The sequence below is a fragment of the Ptiloglossa arizonensis genome, chromosome 5 (assembly GCF_051014685.1).
Source record: "Ptiloglossa arizonensis isolate GNS036 chromosome 5, iyPtiAriz1_principal, whole genome shotgun sequence".
In the NCBI taxonomy this organism is placed as follows: domain Eukaryota; kingdom Metazoa; phylum Arthropoda; class Insecta; order Hymenoptera; family Colletidae; genus Ptiloglossa; species Ptiloglossa arizonensis.
Window position 1 is genome coordinate 25,919,041 of NC_135052.1, and position 17,458 is coordinate 25,936,498.

The 17,458-nt window shown below is 32.7% G+C and overlaps 1 protein-coding gene across 1 annotated transcript; it reads left to right on the forward strand.

The window, feature by feature from the left end:
• The first annotated feature begins 1,516 nt into the window (after positions 1–1,516).
• Positions 1,517–14,267, forward strand: LOC143147200 (ATP-binding cassette sub-family C member 4). Its single transcript, XM_076312253.1, has 16 exons — positions 1,517–1,697; positions 1,795–1,905; positions 2,806–3,190; positions 3,660–3,791; positions 5,676–5,867; positions 6,726–7,034; positions 8,165–8,686; positions 9,493–9,798; positions 10,243–10,446; positions 10,664–11,165; positions 11,240–11,470; positions 11,546–11,782; positions 11,842–12,104; positions 12,590–13,029; positions 13,103–13,232; positions 13,785–14,267. The coding sequence occupies exons 1-16, from the start codon at positions 1,624–1,626 to the stop codon at positions 13,995–13,997; spliced, it is 4,251 nt and encodes a 1,416-aa protein (XP_076168368.1). The 5' UTR covers positions 1,517–1,623; the 3' UTR covers positions 13,998–14,267.
• Positions 14,268–17,458: the final 3,191 nt, after the last annotated feature.

Consider the following 17,458-nt stretch of genomic DNA (forward strand, 5'->3'; position numbering starts at 1 on the left):
AATTTTTCAAAAATTATGAAATAATAAAAAGAAGGGGGAAAAAGTTTTACTTCAAAATTTTCACACATTTATTAGATCAAACAACATGGAACTTTTACGTATTATACGAAAAACAGGAAGGCATAAAAATGCATCTACAGTTTAGGTTACATCTAATTGATTGGCTATTTTACAAATATAAACTGAAAGAAACAAAAGCAATTCCTGGGCCTTCGAACAAATTAACAGAATGACACTGTATCGTCAGTTTGTCGTAAAGATTGTAATGTGGGATTATGTATCCCATGCTTTAAATTATGAATTATTGACTGAATTAAATTTTTAGTCACGTTTATAATTTCTATTAGAATAAAATGTGTACGTATTTACGCATAATTTTTTTCATTTTTTTACAACTAAAAAAACTTGTTTAACACTTGAAACCACTTTTTTTTACATCAGAATAACATGACCAACCAATGTATGAAAGAAAAACGCACGTGGGCATTTTGTAGAGCGATTTCGTCAAAATTGCAAGACTGGCAACCGATTAAAGTGCGGTTAACTCTCAAAAACAAGGAATATACGGGATCCCGGAAATGCTTGAGACTCCCGAAAATGTCTAGAATTTCGAAAATATTCTTGTCAGGTTTCGATAATCTAAACACCTTTGCGTTCTGTGAGTTTTCTGACTACGTAACAAAATTGAAAAACAACTTGAAATTTGTGTTAGTTCCACGAATAGCAAAACATGTTATAGGTACGCGAGTAATAAAATAAAATATTTTATACACAAAATATTTGATGTACAATATTTTATATATAATATTTTATATTTAAAAATATTCAATATCACTATTTTTTCTAAATGCTATATTTATTCTACCTTCTTTGTCTTTTACAATTTATAATTTTATAATAATTTTCTTCGATTGAATATGTAAGCAAAATAAGTAAACGAGTAAGAAAACTTTGTGAGTTGATAATCAAAAATTATGTGACAGATAAAAAATTCAGAATAAGTATCTCCTATGTGAAAAGAATCCAGTGGTACGCGAAAATTAAAAATTCCTGAAATTCCAATATTAGGAAGGAAACGAAAATTTTCTTGACACGACTCGAGAATTGATTATATGATGACAATATTCTCTAGAATATTACTTCTCGGTTAGTAAAACGTAACACCTTCGTTTATATATCTACAATATATAATTTATAATATATCCATATCATATATCTTCGTCTATAATTTATATATGTAACATATAGAATATATAATATATTTTATATTTTCGGATTCCTCCTCGTCTCTAAAAATCACGAAAGCCTTCAACGAAACGAATACATTTCGGATTTTCAAAATTCTCGGAAGTATCGAGAATCACGTGAACTGGTTTTTTGGTTCGTTACGAGTGAAGTACATTTATCGTACAGGTGATTAGAATAATAGTTCTACATACATACATTTCAAGGTGAACGTAACTTCTGGACATTTATTATGCACAATTTATCAGTAAGAATGGTATTAGGAAAAATGCATTGTAAACGTTAGTAAGACAACAACTTTCGCAGGCGGCGCATTGAAGAAATATTTCTCGGTTTAAATGCAACTCGGCTCCTATATTTGCGATCACGAACACGAGAATGGAACCGAAAGAGGTGTACACGAAACAGAATCCCAAGGAAACGGCAAATCCGATAAATCGATTATTTTTCGGGTACTATTTCGTTCGTTTTATCATTTCCTTATTTTCGTTGCGCTTCGTAAACTTGAGAGCGAAAAAGAAAAAAATGAAATTCTTTTATTTTTATCAGGTGGACGAAGGATCTGTTTCAAAAAGGGTCCACCAAAAATTTGATACTAACGGATCTTTATTATCCACTGAAATCGGATGAATCCAGCAGAGTAGGCAATCGACTGTTTGAGTAAGCATTCACAACATTTGAAGTGTGTTTCATTTAACCCATGAAGCAACAAATTATTATTTTCTCAACATTGACGTTTACTTTTCGTTTGTTACATTTAAAATTACTTCATTAAATTATTTAAGTTATTTCCCCTGTAAATAAAAATGAACAACATCTGGATAAAGATATCAAGTATCCAATAAAGGATAAACCTTTTTTTATGCACCGCTCATTAAAATAAAAATTACAAAATGAATTAAAATTCAACCCTTTGCTCGAATTAATTTTATTCGTTATTTTCTATTCGAACAAAATTTTGCTCACCTTTGTCAATAAATAGAACACTGACATCTGAATGTATATATAATAATATCGAGAGACTTGAACAGACTACAACGTAAATCGACAAATAACAGTACTATAGGCGTTTGTACAAATTTTTTTCAGCAAACTGTTTATAATAACGTAACAATCAATTTTGTCGACAAAAACCTGGGAATACTGCGGATTGAGAAACATTAAGTAAATTATCGCCAATCGTAGTTTCTCTTTTGATTCGTAATATATTATAAAAAAAATGATTGGAAAAAAATTCATATCTCAAGAATCGTATGGTATTCGAATAAATTTTAATCATCGGTGTAATAATATTTCTTTCTGTATGTTTTACAAATTTTAACGATCGTTGTAATAATGTTTCTTTCTGTATGTTTTACAAATTTTAACGATCGGTGTAATAATGTTTCTTTCTGTATGTTTTACAAATTTTAACGATCGATGTAATAACATTTTTTTCTGTATGTTTTCCAAACGGGGCACGAACACTCAATGAATTAACACGCATTGAACGTTCGTCCTCGTTTCGAACGATTTTCGACAATTTCGTACCCACAGGTGTATGATTTTTTTTCGTTGCAGATCATGGAAACTCGAGCTGGAGAAATTCAATCGAGAGGAGCACACGATGAACGTAGGGACCAACGAAGAATTGAAAGAAGGTCCTCGGTTGGAACGAGCCATGTTGCGCGCTTTTTGGCCGGATTACTTTCTCATTGCTGTGTTAACATTTATCCAGTACGCGGTGTTTATACCGCTGCAACCGATCCTCCAGGGTTGCATCATCAGTTACTTCAATATCGACGAGAGCACCGACAAAATACCTAGATCGGATGCTCTAATTTACGCTGGTTGCTTGGTGATCTGTATAGCGGTGATCGTTTTCATAATGCATCATACTGACCTAATGGCGCAGCAAGTAGGCATGAAGCTACGTGTTGCTTGTTCCGCCCTCGTGTACAGAAAAGTATGTTCCGTTCGAATTCTCAAACATTATTAGAATTCTCGAACCAATCGATAATTATAAATTTACGTAAGACGCGTATTCAGTGTCGAAAATCTACTCTGGCGACGATACATGAATTCGTTTACTGCAAATTCATCGATTTTAAATATTATTCGAATTTTCGAACCGATCGATAATTATAACTTTACGTAAGACGTGTATTCAGTGTCGATCATAACCGTTGATTAGAACTGTCCTTCTGGCTTAACCGATAACATATTCAACGTAGGTGCTTAGTTTTGCATGAAACCTAACAAATGATTCTCAGAATTCAAATTATTAACGATCGCGAAATTTGTTCCAAATGAAGATTTATAGCTTCGAGACGTTCGTCGTATTTTTCTTTTTCTTTGCGAGTTTTGGTATTTTATTTGTTTGAAATTCCAGTGAACAATCAGGAGATTTCAGAGACTACGTGTTTTGATTTTAGATATTGCGGCTCAGCAAAGGTGCTTTGACTCAAACAACGTCCGGCCAGGTCGTGAATTTCCTCAGCAACGATGTGAGCCGATTTGAAGAGCTGTGCTGCGATCTAAAGTTTGTCTGGATCACACCGTGCCAAGTAATCTTCGTTTCAGTTCTATTGGGTTGTTCGGAAAGTCTTTTCGTTTTTTGACGAAAATGAAACACGATTTTTTTATAATGTACAAACATTTTATTAAATTATGTATTCTCGGAAAACGAAATTACTTTCCGAACGACCCAATAAAAAAAAAAATAATCTCTTCGACAATTTAAAAATAATTCGTACACGTGTTACAATTTCAATAACACATGCGTAGTCGACATTCATCGAATTCTACTTGAATTCTGATACGTTAGGTTCTTAACTTGCACAGTTAATTCATACTGTAGCTTATCGAGTAATGAATTAAATAAACATCACGAGAGCTATGTATCAGGTCGTTCGATAAGTTTTGTCGTTTTTTCCATTGGAAAGAAATACTATGACACTTTAACTTTGAGCAACTGTAAATATACAAACGAGTAAATATACATACATGAAACAGTAGTAGCATCTTTAGAAAAATAAAACGACGAACAATAGATCCATTTCTTATCGAACGACGTAACTTATTGAGCAACTATTATTTACTTATTATTTGCTTATTATTTGCTTATTACTTACTTATTATTTGCTTATTATTTGCTTATTATTTGCTTATTATTTGCTTATTATTTGCTTATTATTTACTTATTATTTGCTTATTATTTACTTATTATTTGCTTATTATTTGCTTATTATTTGCTTATTATTTGCTTATTATTTGCTTATTTGCCCCCCAATGTAAAAATGAGTATTACGATTCCCTTCCTCGTAGCAAAAGATAATAGAATCTTGGAGTTATTAATAGGGAATAGGAGAGAACCGAGGTACAATAAAAAAAACATAAATTAGAAATAACGATTTGAAGTAGTAATATTTTAATAAAGAGTATTTCAAGTAGCGATGTTGTTTCTTTGTTTGACAAACAGGTATTTCGAATAAGTTTTAAAATAACGGTATTGTCGTTTACGAAACAAATAAATATTTGTACGCTCGTTTCAAAATTTATTTATTATTTCGAAGTACGTAGTTAATAATTTTTCAACATAGCATATACGATATATATATTTTTTCTTTTTTAGCCATAGAATATGATGGCAAAGTTTATACGTGTATTTAAAAATTGAAATTGACCCTGAAACGAGATAACATATAGTGTTTAAAAAATATCAAAAATTTGACTTTACTCTTCCGAGGTTTCTGAGTTTCAAATACAATAAAAAATTTGATGTGTCTGAATTACACCTTTATAAAGGTTTTATCAACAAATCCATATTAATAACAAATAGTTATCCCAATGAAAACGAGTCCGGAAATAATTGATACTTACGTACTTTATCATTCATAAGTGTCCCTTTTTACTCATATTTGAAATATGTATTATATACTATATATCATTATTTATATTTTACTATATATCATTTTTACTAGGAAAAACTTCAACGGTTCATTTACGATAACGTCATGAAGATATAACGAAAAATATAAAAATTTGAAGTGTCATTGGAATATGAAACCGAGATAAGATAAATAATAAGTAGGGACGACTTTGCGCCATGAATCCGAGGACTAAATTTCATCTTGAAACCGAGCGATACCGTACAGAAATTTTTATCATTAGATTCTTCGCAAAGTCATTTCGTTTTCCAAAATGGAGAATATATAATTTAATAAAATGTTTATACACTCTAAAAAAAAAATCGTGTTTCATTTTCACCAAAAAAAAAAAAAAAAAAAATGAAATGATTTTCCGATCAACCCGATAGAATAATGTTCGACGAACGAACTTTCTGAAAAAAAATCTGGAGTCTGTTTTCATCGTTCAAAGTTTCATCGAATCAATAGTGAATGCGTTGATACGAAAAACATTTTGAAAATCGTTGAATCGTTTTTTCGCAGGTGATCATCGTTGGCACGATAATGTGGTATAAGATTGGAATCTCGACCATCATCGGTATCGGATGCCTACTTTTCCTAACACTTCCGGTTCACTCGGTCTGCGTTCGATTGAGCCGTAAACTGCGTGGAATGATCGCTACCATGACTGACAAAAGGGTGCAACTAATGAACGAACTTGTAGCCGGCATAGAAGTAAACAAAACTGATTCTACGTGCACAAAAATCTGTTGATAGGACAATCGTTTAGAAGTTTAGCCTCTTCGCCGATTCTAATAACCTTGAAACACGTTGCTAAGGTCATTATTCTGAACAACTTTTCTCTTTACGCGAAAAGAAAAATTAATGACATTTACTTGTCATCGACGTTCGACTTTAATTTGCAAGATATTTGCCAAGAACTGTTGATACTGTGATGTTGAAGGTAAATTTGTAAAAAAAAAAGAATACTGTCTTCTAGAGGAGCACTCAATAACGACAAGAAGTGGTATATTAGAGTGGGTATGTAAATAATCATTAGCCTTTTTCTCGCGGATGGATAGTAAGTAGATTTAAGGAAACTCCATAAAACTTCGCTTTAAAGGTTTTTGAAACTTCAATTCTATCCTAACCCAGACCTAATCTAACCTAACTTGACCTAACCTAATTTAATTGAATCAAACTCAATCTATAGATACGTTACAGGTATATAAAATGACTACGTTAAATTGTGTTAGATTTCGTTAAGATATGAGACAGATGTTGCAATTATAAATTCCTCTGTAGTCAATTTAATATTTACTTAAAAGTTTGCCGTTAGTAAATCTGTATTAAATAGGTAGTTCAGGTTAATGTAGATATAAAAAAATTACTAAGCGTAATACAATATATATAGACATACCAAACGTATGTGTATAGGTATGAAACGACGATCAAGCGACGATAATGTGTATAAGAAAAAGATGTTTAGAACGACGACCTTGATAACATATTTCAAAGTTATCATACTCGGCGAGGAGGCCAAACTTCTAAATAATTATCAATCGATCCTAAAAGCGTAATTGTCCTAACAAGGTAATCAAAATGTACGCCTGGGAGAAACCGTTTGCGACGATTCTGGCCAACATACGAAACATCGAGATGAAGAAACTACGTTCCTCGTCGTACGTCCGGGGTGTGTACTTGTCTTTCGTGGTGTTCACCAGTCGCACCGTCCTCTTTCTCACCCTTATGTCATACGTACTGTTGGGAAATAAACTCAAACCGGACACGACGTTCATGTTGGCAACGTATTTCGAGATCCTCCAGCTCACGATGGCGTACTTGTTCCCGCAGGCCCTCATACTAGCTGGAGAGACCTTGGTGTCCATCAGAAGAATACAGGTCCGTCACACGCAAACTCGTTGCAACGATCAGAGTCATAGATCGTCGAGATAAAATTCGGTAATTGTTTACAAAAGGGGATTCTTGATATACCCTTGTGAGGACGTATTCCCGATTATTCCAGTGTAAAAAGATAATTGTCGCTTGCGTTTAATTTTGTAGTATAATTGATTGGAAACATCGAGTCCTTAATGGGCGTACAGACGTAACTCGTGTGCACATCGGGTTGCCTTTTGCTAGGAGCTCTTTGATTGGAACCGAAACATAAAGAGGAAAATAATAACTAATTACGATTTATTTCGAACATGAAATTTTCATTGGTTGCTATTGTTTTGAAAACAGAATTATACTGACTCGTACCACTAATTTTCGTCTCGAAGATTTTGATTGTCTTAAAAATTGATCGGACTTACCTGGACCGTTATAGAGTGAAAAGTGATGGTCTGAATTATATCTGGTTGTGTTTTCAAGACCAAAAAAAGTTCTGCCGCGAAAAGAGTAACGACGAATAAACAATACCAAGTTCAAAATAAATTTCAATTGTCTATTTTCCTCTGTATATCGCTTTCAGTTGAACTGCCCCTATTAACAGGCAATCCGATTCTCGCACAAGTTGTATTCACGCGCCCGTTAAGATGTGTACCATTCCTATGACTCAAGTTTTAAAAAAATATCTTGAAAACTAAAAGTAACAATTACTTTTTGCACCAGAATGATCAGAAATAAGCCCTCTCCAACATTCAAAGTGATCTATCTAAATATTTTTTCCCATTACGATGGTACAACAAATATTTTATATATAATTTAATATATTTATTATAATAAATATTTATAAATTCTTTATAATATATTGTAAGATTGTTTCAGGCAATGTATCGCTGTCAAAGTACATTGATAACCTTGAAAATTCAAAAAAAAAAATTATCTTAAAAAAAAATATGTATTCCTTGCAACGTATTGATCTCTTCGTACCATTCAAATTGTATGTAAAATACCCTTTGTATTATTGCAATTGGAAAAGATGTGTAGGTGGTCTTGTTTAGGTGGATCACTCTGTATATTAAAATCGTTGAAATCGGTGAGAAGGCTCCTTTTACAAATTTTTACTCAAGATTCTAGTTTTCTTTCAGAAATTTTTGTTGCTAGAGGAGCAATTGAATGATGAATCCCCGGTGGTCAAGGACCACGTGAATGGTTTCTTGAAATTCAAAAAGCGAAAGGAGAAACAGGAGGTGAAACCCATCAACATGACAAATGGTGATCGAAATGTAATGTTGAACGAGCCCGAACCAAACAGCCCGGTTTCCGTGATATTGGAACGTGCGTCTGCGAACTGGCTTCCCCAACAGTTGCCGCCGACTTTGTGTCACGTTTCAATGGAGATTAAAAAAGGAGAACTGTGCACACTGATCGGTTCGGTGGGTTCGGGAAAATCGTCCATTCTTCATCTTCTTTTGAGAGAACTTCCCGTGGGGGCTGGAAAAGTAAAGTTACAATCGAATGAGGGCACATTGGACAATAAACAGGGCTACGTCGTGGACAATCCGAATTTGAGAATCTCTTACGCCAGCCAGGAACCATGGCTGTTCTCTGGAACCGTTCGAGAAAATATTCTCTTCGGGCAACCTTACAACAGAGAAAGATACGTCGCTGTAAGTTCGTCCTGTTAATGAAAGGGGCGCTGTACGTGTTAGTCCCCCACACTATCATCAATTGTAAAAGCAGGGATAGTTTAGAAAGAGATTAGTATATGTCATTTAGCTTACCTTCCATCATCACACAATGCCGCGTTTCGTACGCATCTCCTGTAAAACAAATGAAAAAGAACAGACATTATCCGTAATGAACGCGTGTCGACAGTTAACGACTTTGTGTCGAGGTGATGAAAATGAAGTGGAATAAGTTCTCTAAGCTCCGGAACTTAACTTGCGCAGGTCTCTTTGGTTTTGCTTAGAATGCTTAAAGGAATAGTATCCACACCATAGTAACATTTTGTTAAAACGTATACTGTCCACTTGAAATGTTTCAAGGAGAGATAGTAGCAAAATTGTTCCTGAAATTAATTTTACGTATTTTTAGCCGACAAGCGCATTCTACATCGGTATTTTCAGAGATAGGGAATACAAAACATTTTTTATGACATGAAGAAGTAAATTCCGAAATCGGAAGATGATATTTCGTAGAATCTGTTGTTTTATTTTTACAAAAATTGTATCGTTACAGAAAATTCGTAAAGATACCCTCAGTTTTGTTCTCTTAACACTCTTAAGATAAAGTTTCTGTCATTAGAGATTATAGGGTTATTCGGAAATATTTACATATACACACAAAGGCATCAGTTACAGAATACAAAGAATAAATAAAAGCAAATTAATTTAAAATCTATTTCAAATACAAGTCCTGTTGTATGTATCAATTGTGTAATACTTAATGGAGGAATTGATACATGTTCCACCAGGTAACGAAAGTATGTGCATTGACAAAGGATTTCCAGCAGTTGCCTTATGGCGACATGAGCAATGTAGGCGAAAGTGGATCATCTTTATCCGGAGGACAAAAGGCTAGAGTAAATCTGGCAAGAGCGGTATATAAGCAGGCGGATATTTACTTGCTGGACGATCCTTTGAGCGCTGTGGATGCACGTGTAGCTAAACACCTTTTTCAAAAATGCATTCAGCAGTATCTTCATGGAAAAACAAGAATCCTGGCCACTCACCAGTTACAGTTCGTCAAGGAAACTGACACGATTGTGGTGTTGGATCGAGTAAGAATAAATTGTTAATATAAAAGTAAGAAAGAAATGTTCCTATAAGAAATTCTTGGGGCATTCGTTTTTAAGTTTGTACAGCTTAAATTGGATTTGCATCTTTCAGGTGTAAGCCATGTCCTTTTGTGAGTTTGTCTGTTGCACATTTTCAATTAGTCAATTAATGGATGAGGCAACACAATTCCATTCCAATTGGCATTCAACTGGTAGCCAGTATTTCTGTTAATGTTAATACAGTTTTTTGTTCATTTCAAGTTTTCTTCCCTTTTTCGAGATGTCCTGCCCTTTAGTAAAAAGATTTTGTTCTTATATTCCCTTCTGCTTGTGTATAGTTAAAGACTAATCTTCCAAACTGATAGTTTCAATTTCTCCAAATGTAACAATTTCCATTGTAAGAATTATCCTCTATAAACTTCCAATGAGAACATCTTCTTTTCAAAGGGCTGCGTAAAGATGCAAGGATCCTACAACGAATTATCCAGAACAAACGACGAGTTCGCAAACGTGATCGACAGTATTAAAATGACGGTAGAAAGCAGAAGACAAAGCGAGATCCCAATCTCTGAAGTGTCACCCATTGAAAGAAGGATCAGCAAAATAAGTTATCGTGGCAGAGCTTCAGTACAATCGAATGCTAGCAGTGTGGTAATTATTACGCGTTCACCGCGATATGCAGTATTTATTCGTTGAAAGTTGGTTTTAATCTATGACAGCACTGTCCATGCCAGACCTCGTGTGATATCTGAGGTTTCCCGCACTCCCACCCGGACACACCACCAACCATACATCGCGCACAGCGATGTACTAGCTTGTAAAGATATCGATCTTAAATTGATTTAAGATCAATAGTAATTATTTTCAGGTATCCTACAATTACGAAAACAGCGAATCTATCCCAGCCGGCGAAGACGAGATGATAGCAACGGGGCGTGTCTCTGGCAAAGTGTACAAAGAATATTTCCACCAAGGTGGCTCTTATTTTGCATTATCCGCGTTGATATTGGTATATGTCGTATCTCAAATAGCCACCTGTGGTAACGATTATTGGGTCTCGTACTGGACGAATTTGGAAACCGTGAGGAGATCCGTAAAGAATGGTTCTCAAACGTTAAGTCACCAATACAATTATATGTTCAACGACACGTTTCTATCAAATATCTTTTTCTTGGACAAGTATGGCCTCTTACCCACCAATGGCGCCATGTACGTCTATGCGGTTTGTATCATTTCTTGCATCATAACTGTCGTCATAAGGAACATATTCTTCATGAAGATCTGCACAGTCGCCAGTCGGAATCTTCACTATGAAATGTTTTCGAACATATTGAAGACAACGATGACATTCTTTCATCACAATCCCTCAGGTAAGTAGATCCAAAACAGTTGCATAAAATGTCAATCCAGAATTATAGAATCATATGCACATTTGTCCTTACAGGTAGAATCTTAAACAGATTCTCAAAGGACGTGGGTGCTATGGACGAGTTGCTACCAAAGGCAATGTTGGAGGCAATCCAAGTATTTCTCGTAATCATAGGCGTCCTTGTTGTAGTAGTGATAGTGAATTACTGGATGATCATTCCACTAGCAATCCTGATGATCGTGTTCTACTTCATGAGATTATTGTATCTGAGAACCACGCAAAGCGTTAAACGTCTCGAAGGCGTAGGCAAGTAGCCAATTTTTAGGCAAATATTTAAAAAAATGTACTCGAGGTGGTCTCTTTATGCGAATAAAATTTTAGCAAAAAGTCCAGTGTTCTCTCATATAAACGCTACACTGAGCGGCTTGATGACTATCAGAACCAGTGGGTCAGACGTCATAAAGATGTTGCAAAAGCAGTTCGATTATCTGCAAGATGTGCACAGTGGTGCATGGTACATGACGATGGTTACGCATGTAGCGTTTGGCTTGTACTTGGATATAATTGCTTGCTGCTTCATTGCTTGTGTCTGTTTCTCCTTCATTCTGCTGGACTCAGGTATGCGCGAGAAAAACTATTTGAATTGCTTAATGCTGAAACAACGCTACTCGTTTTAGGTGATACTCTTGGAGGCAATGTTGGACTAGCTATATCGCAGTCGTTAATCATAGTCGGTACTCTGCAACATGGGGTGAAGCAAAGCGGTGAAATGGTCTCACAAATAACGTCAGTAGAGAGGATCTTGCAATACACCCAGCTGCCTAACGAGGGATCATGGGACAGTGATAACCCTCCGGCATCAGATTGGCCGAAGCATGGTCGTTTGACTCTGAAAAACGTCAACATGAAGTATGACAAAAACGAACCTCCTGTTTTAAAGGTATGTTACGGATTACTCTTTTGAATTTATAGTTAACAAGATATAGAACCATTTTATTAGATACACACCATTTGAACAGAGTGTTAAAGAAAGTTTTACAAATAAATCTGAATTTTATTATTTTTTATATATTCTAGTTATCCAAAAGACAGAACATTTAAAAAGAAGTGCATATTACAAACGAATTATTTCCTTGCAAAAAGTTATTGTTTTCATTCATTAAATTAGTTGTGTGGGACAACGTGCCCCCATCTTATTACTTGTTTTACATGCTGGAGGAGAAACTTTAACACTCTTTTGTAAGAAAACGGTTAGTTTGTTATGCACGGTTTATTTTCATTCTTTTATTTCTTCGTCGAGTCAAATTCGGAAAAACAAAAAGCTTTCATTTTCATCTTGAACAAAGTCTAACCCAATATACTCTCAACAAATAAATACTATATTATATTTTATACCTTTCACAGTTGTTTCTTCCCTTTCCATAGAATTTAAACGTGACGATAGAGCCAGGATGGAAAGTTGGCGTCGTAGGTAGAACTGGGGCTGGAAAATCGTCTCTGATATCGGTGTTATTCCGTTTATTCGCTGAAGGATTGGAGGGTCAGATCAAAATCGATGGAATAGACACTAGCACGTTGGGTCTGCACGAACTGCGCTCACGACTATCTATAATCCCTCAACATCCATTCCTCTTCTCCGAAACTCTGCGATACAACTTGGACCCTTTAAATTCCTACAGCGACATGCTGTTATGGGACAGTCTCCGCCAAGTAGAATTAAACGATCTCATTCTTGATCAGAAAGTGATGTACAATGGAGGCAATCTGAGCAACGGAGAGAGGCAACTGATATGCTTAGCTAGGGCGATCCTGAGGAACAATCGTATCCTCGTTCTGGATGAAGCCACAGCTAACATTGACTCACAGTAATTCTTATTTCTTCTTTAATTAACATGACTACTGAATTTATACCTGTTGATAACCGTCTTTTTGTTTTAGTACGGACGCCTTGATTCAAAAGACGATACGTACAAGGTTCGCGAACTGCACTGTCATCACTATTGCTCATCGTTTACACACTATCATTGATAGCGACAGGATCATAGTAATGGATAATGGCTGTATCGTGGTACGACTCGTTTCGATTATAAAGTTGTATCGTATAGCTTGAATTAGATAAGCACCCATTACGTTGCGTTTGTCTCGTCTGAATGCATGCCACATTTAACGATTGATTCGACTATAGTATTGTTTCGAGTATTGATCAAATTTCTTCCTTCGATTCATGATCAGGAATCATTCTTACAACTACTTGTATTTTTTCAACTCGAACGGACGGCAGCTATGAAAACAAAATTTGGCTGATCGAATTTTATCCTTTTGTATTCCATTCAACTAGTTACAACAAAAAATTGTTTACTTATGCTTTGTATATTGATAATTGACGGTTCTTATTTTGTCCAAAAATGCAACACGCGATAAACGCTCATCCAACATAAGTACCCTAAGAAGTGGAGATTTTCTTCATGCAAAAAGAAAATAAAAAAACAAATTTGTTTATACCAATTTTTTCCTGTGTTATAAGCTCGGTTTTGTGCAAAGAAAGGTTATCTCAAACCAACCCTCCTATTACAGATTTAATAATGTTTACTTACGATATATCATTTGTTCACGGAAACAGGAGTTTGGTTGTCCTCACGAATTGCTACGTGACAGGCCTAATGGGACTTTTTCGCAAATGGTGAAGAACACAGGAAAATTTATGGCACAAATTCTTCAGGATCAGGCAAGACAAGCGTGTTTGAAAAATACGGAGCAACGAAATCTAGATTTGACTAGACAGAGCTCCACCGAAATTGATGCAACAGATGATATCACGGAGACCACTCTTTAAAGTAGGTTAGAAAATGCAAAAGATGAGTTAAACTCAAAGAGAAATTCAGAAAAACAATGAACAAAATAGCATCATTATTTACTTCATTATGTCAAAACACAAAAATACCAGAATAAAATATAATGATAATACATGATTGGGTCTTTAAGTAAGAATAAATACATTCAAAGATAGAACTACTTTAGATTCGTTATATTTATTTTAAATTAAAAATATCAATACAAATGTATCTCCAAGGAAAATAAAAAATTCATTCTTTTTGAACCCAAATTCCTCGCTTCTGTGTTTCAAAGCAATGGTACATATTAACATTAGAATATGCAACGTAGCAAACAATATTTATCTACATATTTTTCTTAAAGCTTGAAATTATTGGTAAAGCACAGAATTTTGTAAAATCCTTCTATGATACTGTTTAATTGAATATATTAAAAGGAAAAACATATATACAAATAAATTTATAAAGTAGTGAACTTCAAAGTTTTAGAATCCCATCTTTCAGATAACAACAGAATTTAGAGACAAAATAAAATATTATGTATATATTTTGTCATTGTAATACAAAATATGAGAGAATAGGTAACTTATAAATAAACTTATACAAAGATTAATTTATGCACAAAGAAACAAAGACGTTTCAGGAAGATGTTGAATCATAAAATTATAATTCTCTCTACATTTGTTTTGGCAAGTATTTCTACAATCGAATAATCGATAATATTTCTTTTTATTTCTAAATGTGATTATATGTGACCTTATGTCACTTATGTCATAAAAGGCAATAAGTTTCTGTACTCTGTTTCTAGAGTAAACTCCTTAACACAGATAACTTGTGTCTGTGTTCTACAAATTTTAAATGAATACATACACATTTTGTGTACAAGTCTTAAATATATATATATATATATATATATATATATATATATATATATATATATATATATATATATATATATATATATATTCTATGTATGTGTATAATATTTAGATCCTTCATCAGTTTTTTTTTCATTTTTTTTCAGTAAATTCGTTTAGTAGACCCTAATAAGTATATTTTACTCTTCATAAAATATACTTTTTTCAAAACTTTAAATTATATGCTGTCAATTAGAATAATTTAGAGAAAGTGATTCACTACCACCAAATCCTCTGCAAAGATGTTTCTAGTACTTGCTACATATTGAGCTACATGATCTGTGTGAATCAAAAGTATTCGGATATTTAAATATCCTGAATACAACAATAAAATTAACACAGCCTATATTAAATAAGAAATTGTCACCATATTTACATACAATGAAATGAAAATTACAGATTGGTTAACAAAAACATTGAATATAATGCATATATGTATATACTCAACATTTAATCCTAAAAATAAGAATTATTTTTCAAAATATTGTACACGCATACATACCTCGCATAAAGTAATAAATAATATATATATATATATATAGGCAGTACATCTTTATCGGTTTACTAAAAATTATTTATCAATATGGACTATTAAAAAAGCATAATTAAAAAAGAAAAAAAAAAAAAAACATATATTTGTGAGAATAATTTACTTTTTACTCAATTGTACAAACATTTCTGGTGCACAACGTTTTGAAAAATATTATTCAATTCTTATGTAACATTTTGTACATGTATCTATACTTGAGAGCATTATTTCATTTTCACTGAAAGGAAAGATTATTGATTTTGCATCATCCAAGTTTTTCTTTTCAGCAGGCATCTAGATTTGTGCAGAGTTTATGCCTTTAACCAGAAATGAATTAATGTTTTCAGATGTACATACATATATGAATACAACATTTTTGATTTAAATATAAAACTGTAAATAATTTAATCTTCGTCGATTGAACAAAAGAATATATCCAATATAGAATATATATTTTCAGGAAGTATGTATCTACACAACAAACATGCTATAGTTTCACGTAAGTCTTCTTTCTTCTCTTTATTATAGACATCCTTTTGATGCATCAACGAAGAATAAGTTATTAACATTTTTTAATTGAAATCTTAAAAATTGTATATGCATAGAAACGTAATATATGAATAATATATTTAGATATCAGAATTTAAAATATTTTAAGCAGACTATGGTATATGTACTCAGTTCTCATACAATATGTATTATGTACATGAATGTCTATCTTATTAAATCCATTTCACATTGTGAAATTCCTTGCAAATTATCAATATTTAATCATTAGTTGTTTCTCTAAAAAATTCTGAAGAATTAACTTACACAATTCTTACACTTTTTCATATTTCTTTAATCTCAAAACCTTTATTACAAAATATGCATAAAGACCTTCTTAAAATAGCTATTGAGTTTATATTTATTGTTATATACGCAAATTCTATTTTTTCATAAGGAAATAGATTGTAAATCAGTTTTTTATTGCAGACTTTTGCAAATTTATAACTTTGCAAGGAAGTAATGCACTATGTGATATAGACTTTGCATATTAGATATCGAATGTTCTAATTTGTATATTTTCTAAAAACTAAGTACATAATATATTAATGTAAATTTTCAAATAGCACTTATCATACATTTTGTTTTTTACTTAATTGCTGCTTCTTGTAATTTACTTTCAGTCCTTACAGTGGTACTTAAATGTATCCCTTAATTGTGATACATGTATGGTGATACATAGTAGTTGAATTAAAAACTAAGTTTGATTTATTTCTGTGGATTGTAATTCGTGCATCTAAGATTAAATTTATGCTTAAAATACTTAATGACAATGCATTGTTTAAATATGAATCATCTAGTTTTAAACAACCTAGTAGGCATGTATCCATTTTTAGTTGATAATATGTATTAGTTGTTCATGTAACAGCAATTAACTTTAACAATCCTCTAACATTAGTGAGTGCTTTATAATTGTAAATTATGTTAGTATCTCCCATCACTTTATGTGTCACAGCTATGTTGATTCTATTCTTTAAGTGCAACTATAAACTATAGTATTAAATATTGTATAACAGCGATTTTATAAATTATTTTTAGAATATTTGTAGAAGTGCCTTCTACATTTATCTATTCTATGTTTTAATTAATTAAAGTATTTTATAATTGATTATTTTTCAATTTTATTTAAAAAATAAGAATATATATTTTACTATTTTTTTACATATTACTATAAATAAAAAAAATTGATTCGTAAGTAAATATAACTACATAATGAAAATATATTTATGAAGTGACGGCAATTTTTAAAATATTATTTGAAAATTAATAAAATATTCTTTTGTACCCATGGCTCTTTATAAAAATGGAAAAAACACTGTTATATAATATTGTATTATAAATTTCAACTAATTTTTTTGTTTCCTTCATTTTTCTGTCAATTTCTTGTGCGCTGGAACTTCACCTACAATTGTTCCCTTAAATGTATATCTTTATGTAATTTTCTACACTTAGAAAAAGAAAAATGATGCAT

Excerpts from the sequence above, each read along its gene's own strand:
- LOC143147200 (XM_076312253.1), top strand. The coding sequence starts at position 1,624 with ATGGAACCGAAAGAGGTGTACACGAAACAGAATCCCAAGGAAACGGCA. Across the intron at positions 3,792-5,675 it reads TCTGGATCACACCGTGCCAA|GTGATCATCGTTGGCACGAT; the intron begins GTAATCTTCGTT and ends GTTTTTTCGCAG. Across the intron at positions 11,166-11,239 it reads CTTTCATCACAATCCCTCAG|GTAGAATCTTAAACAGATTC; the intron begins GTAAGTAGATCC and ends TTGTCCTTACAG.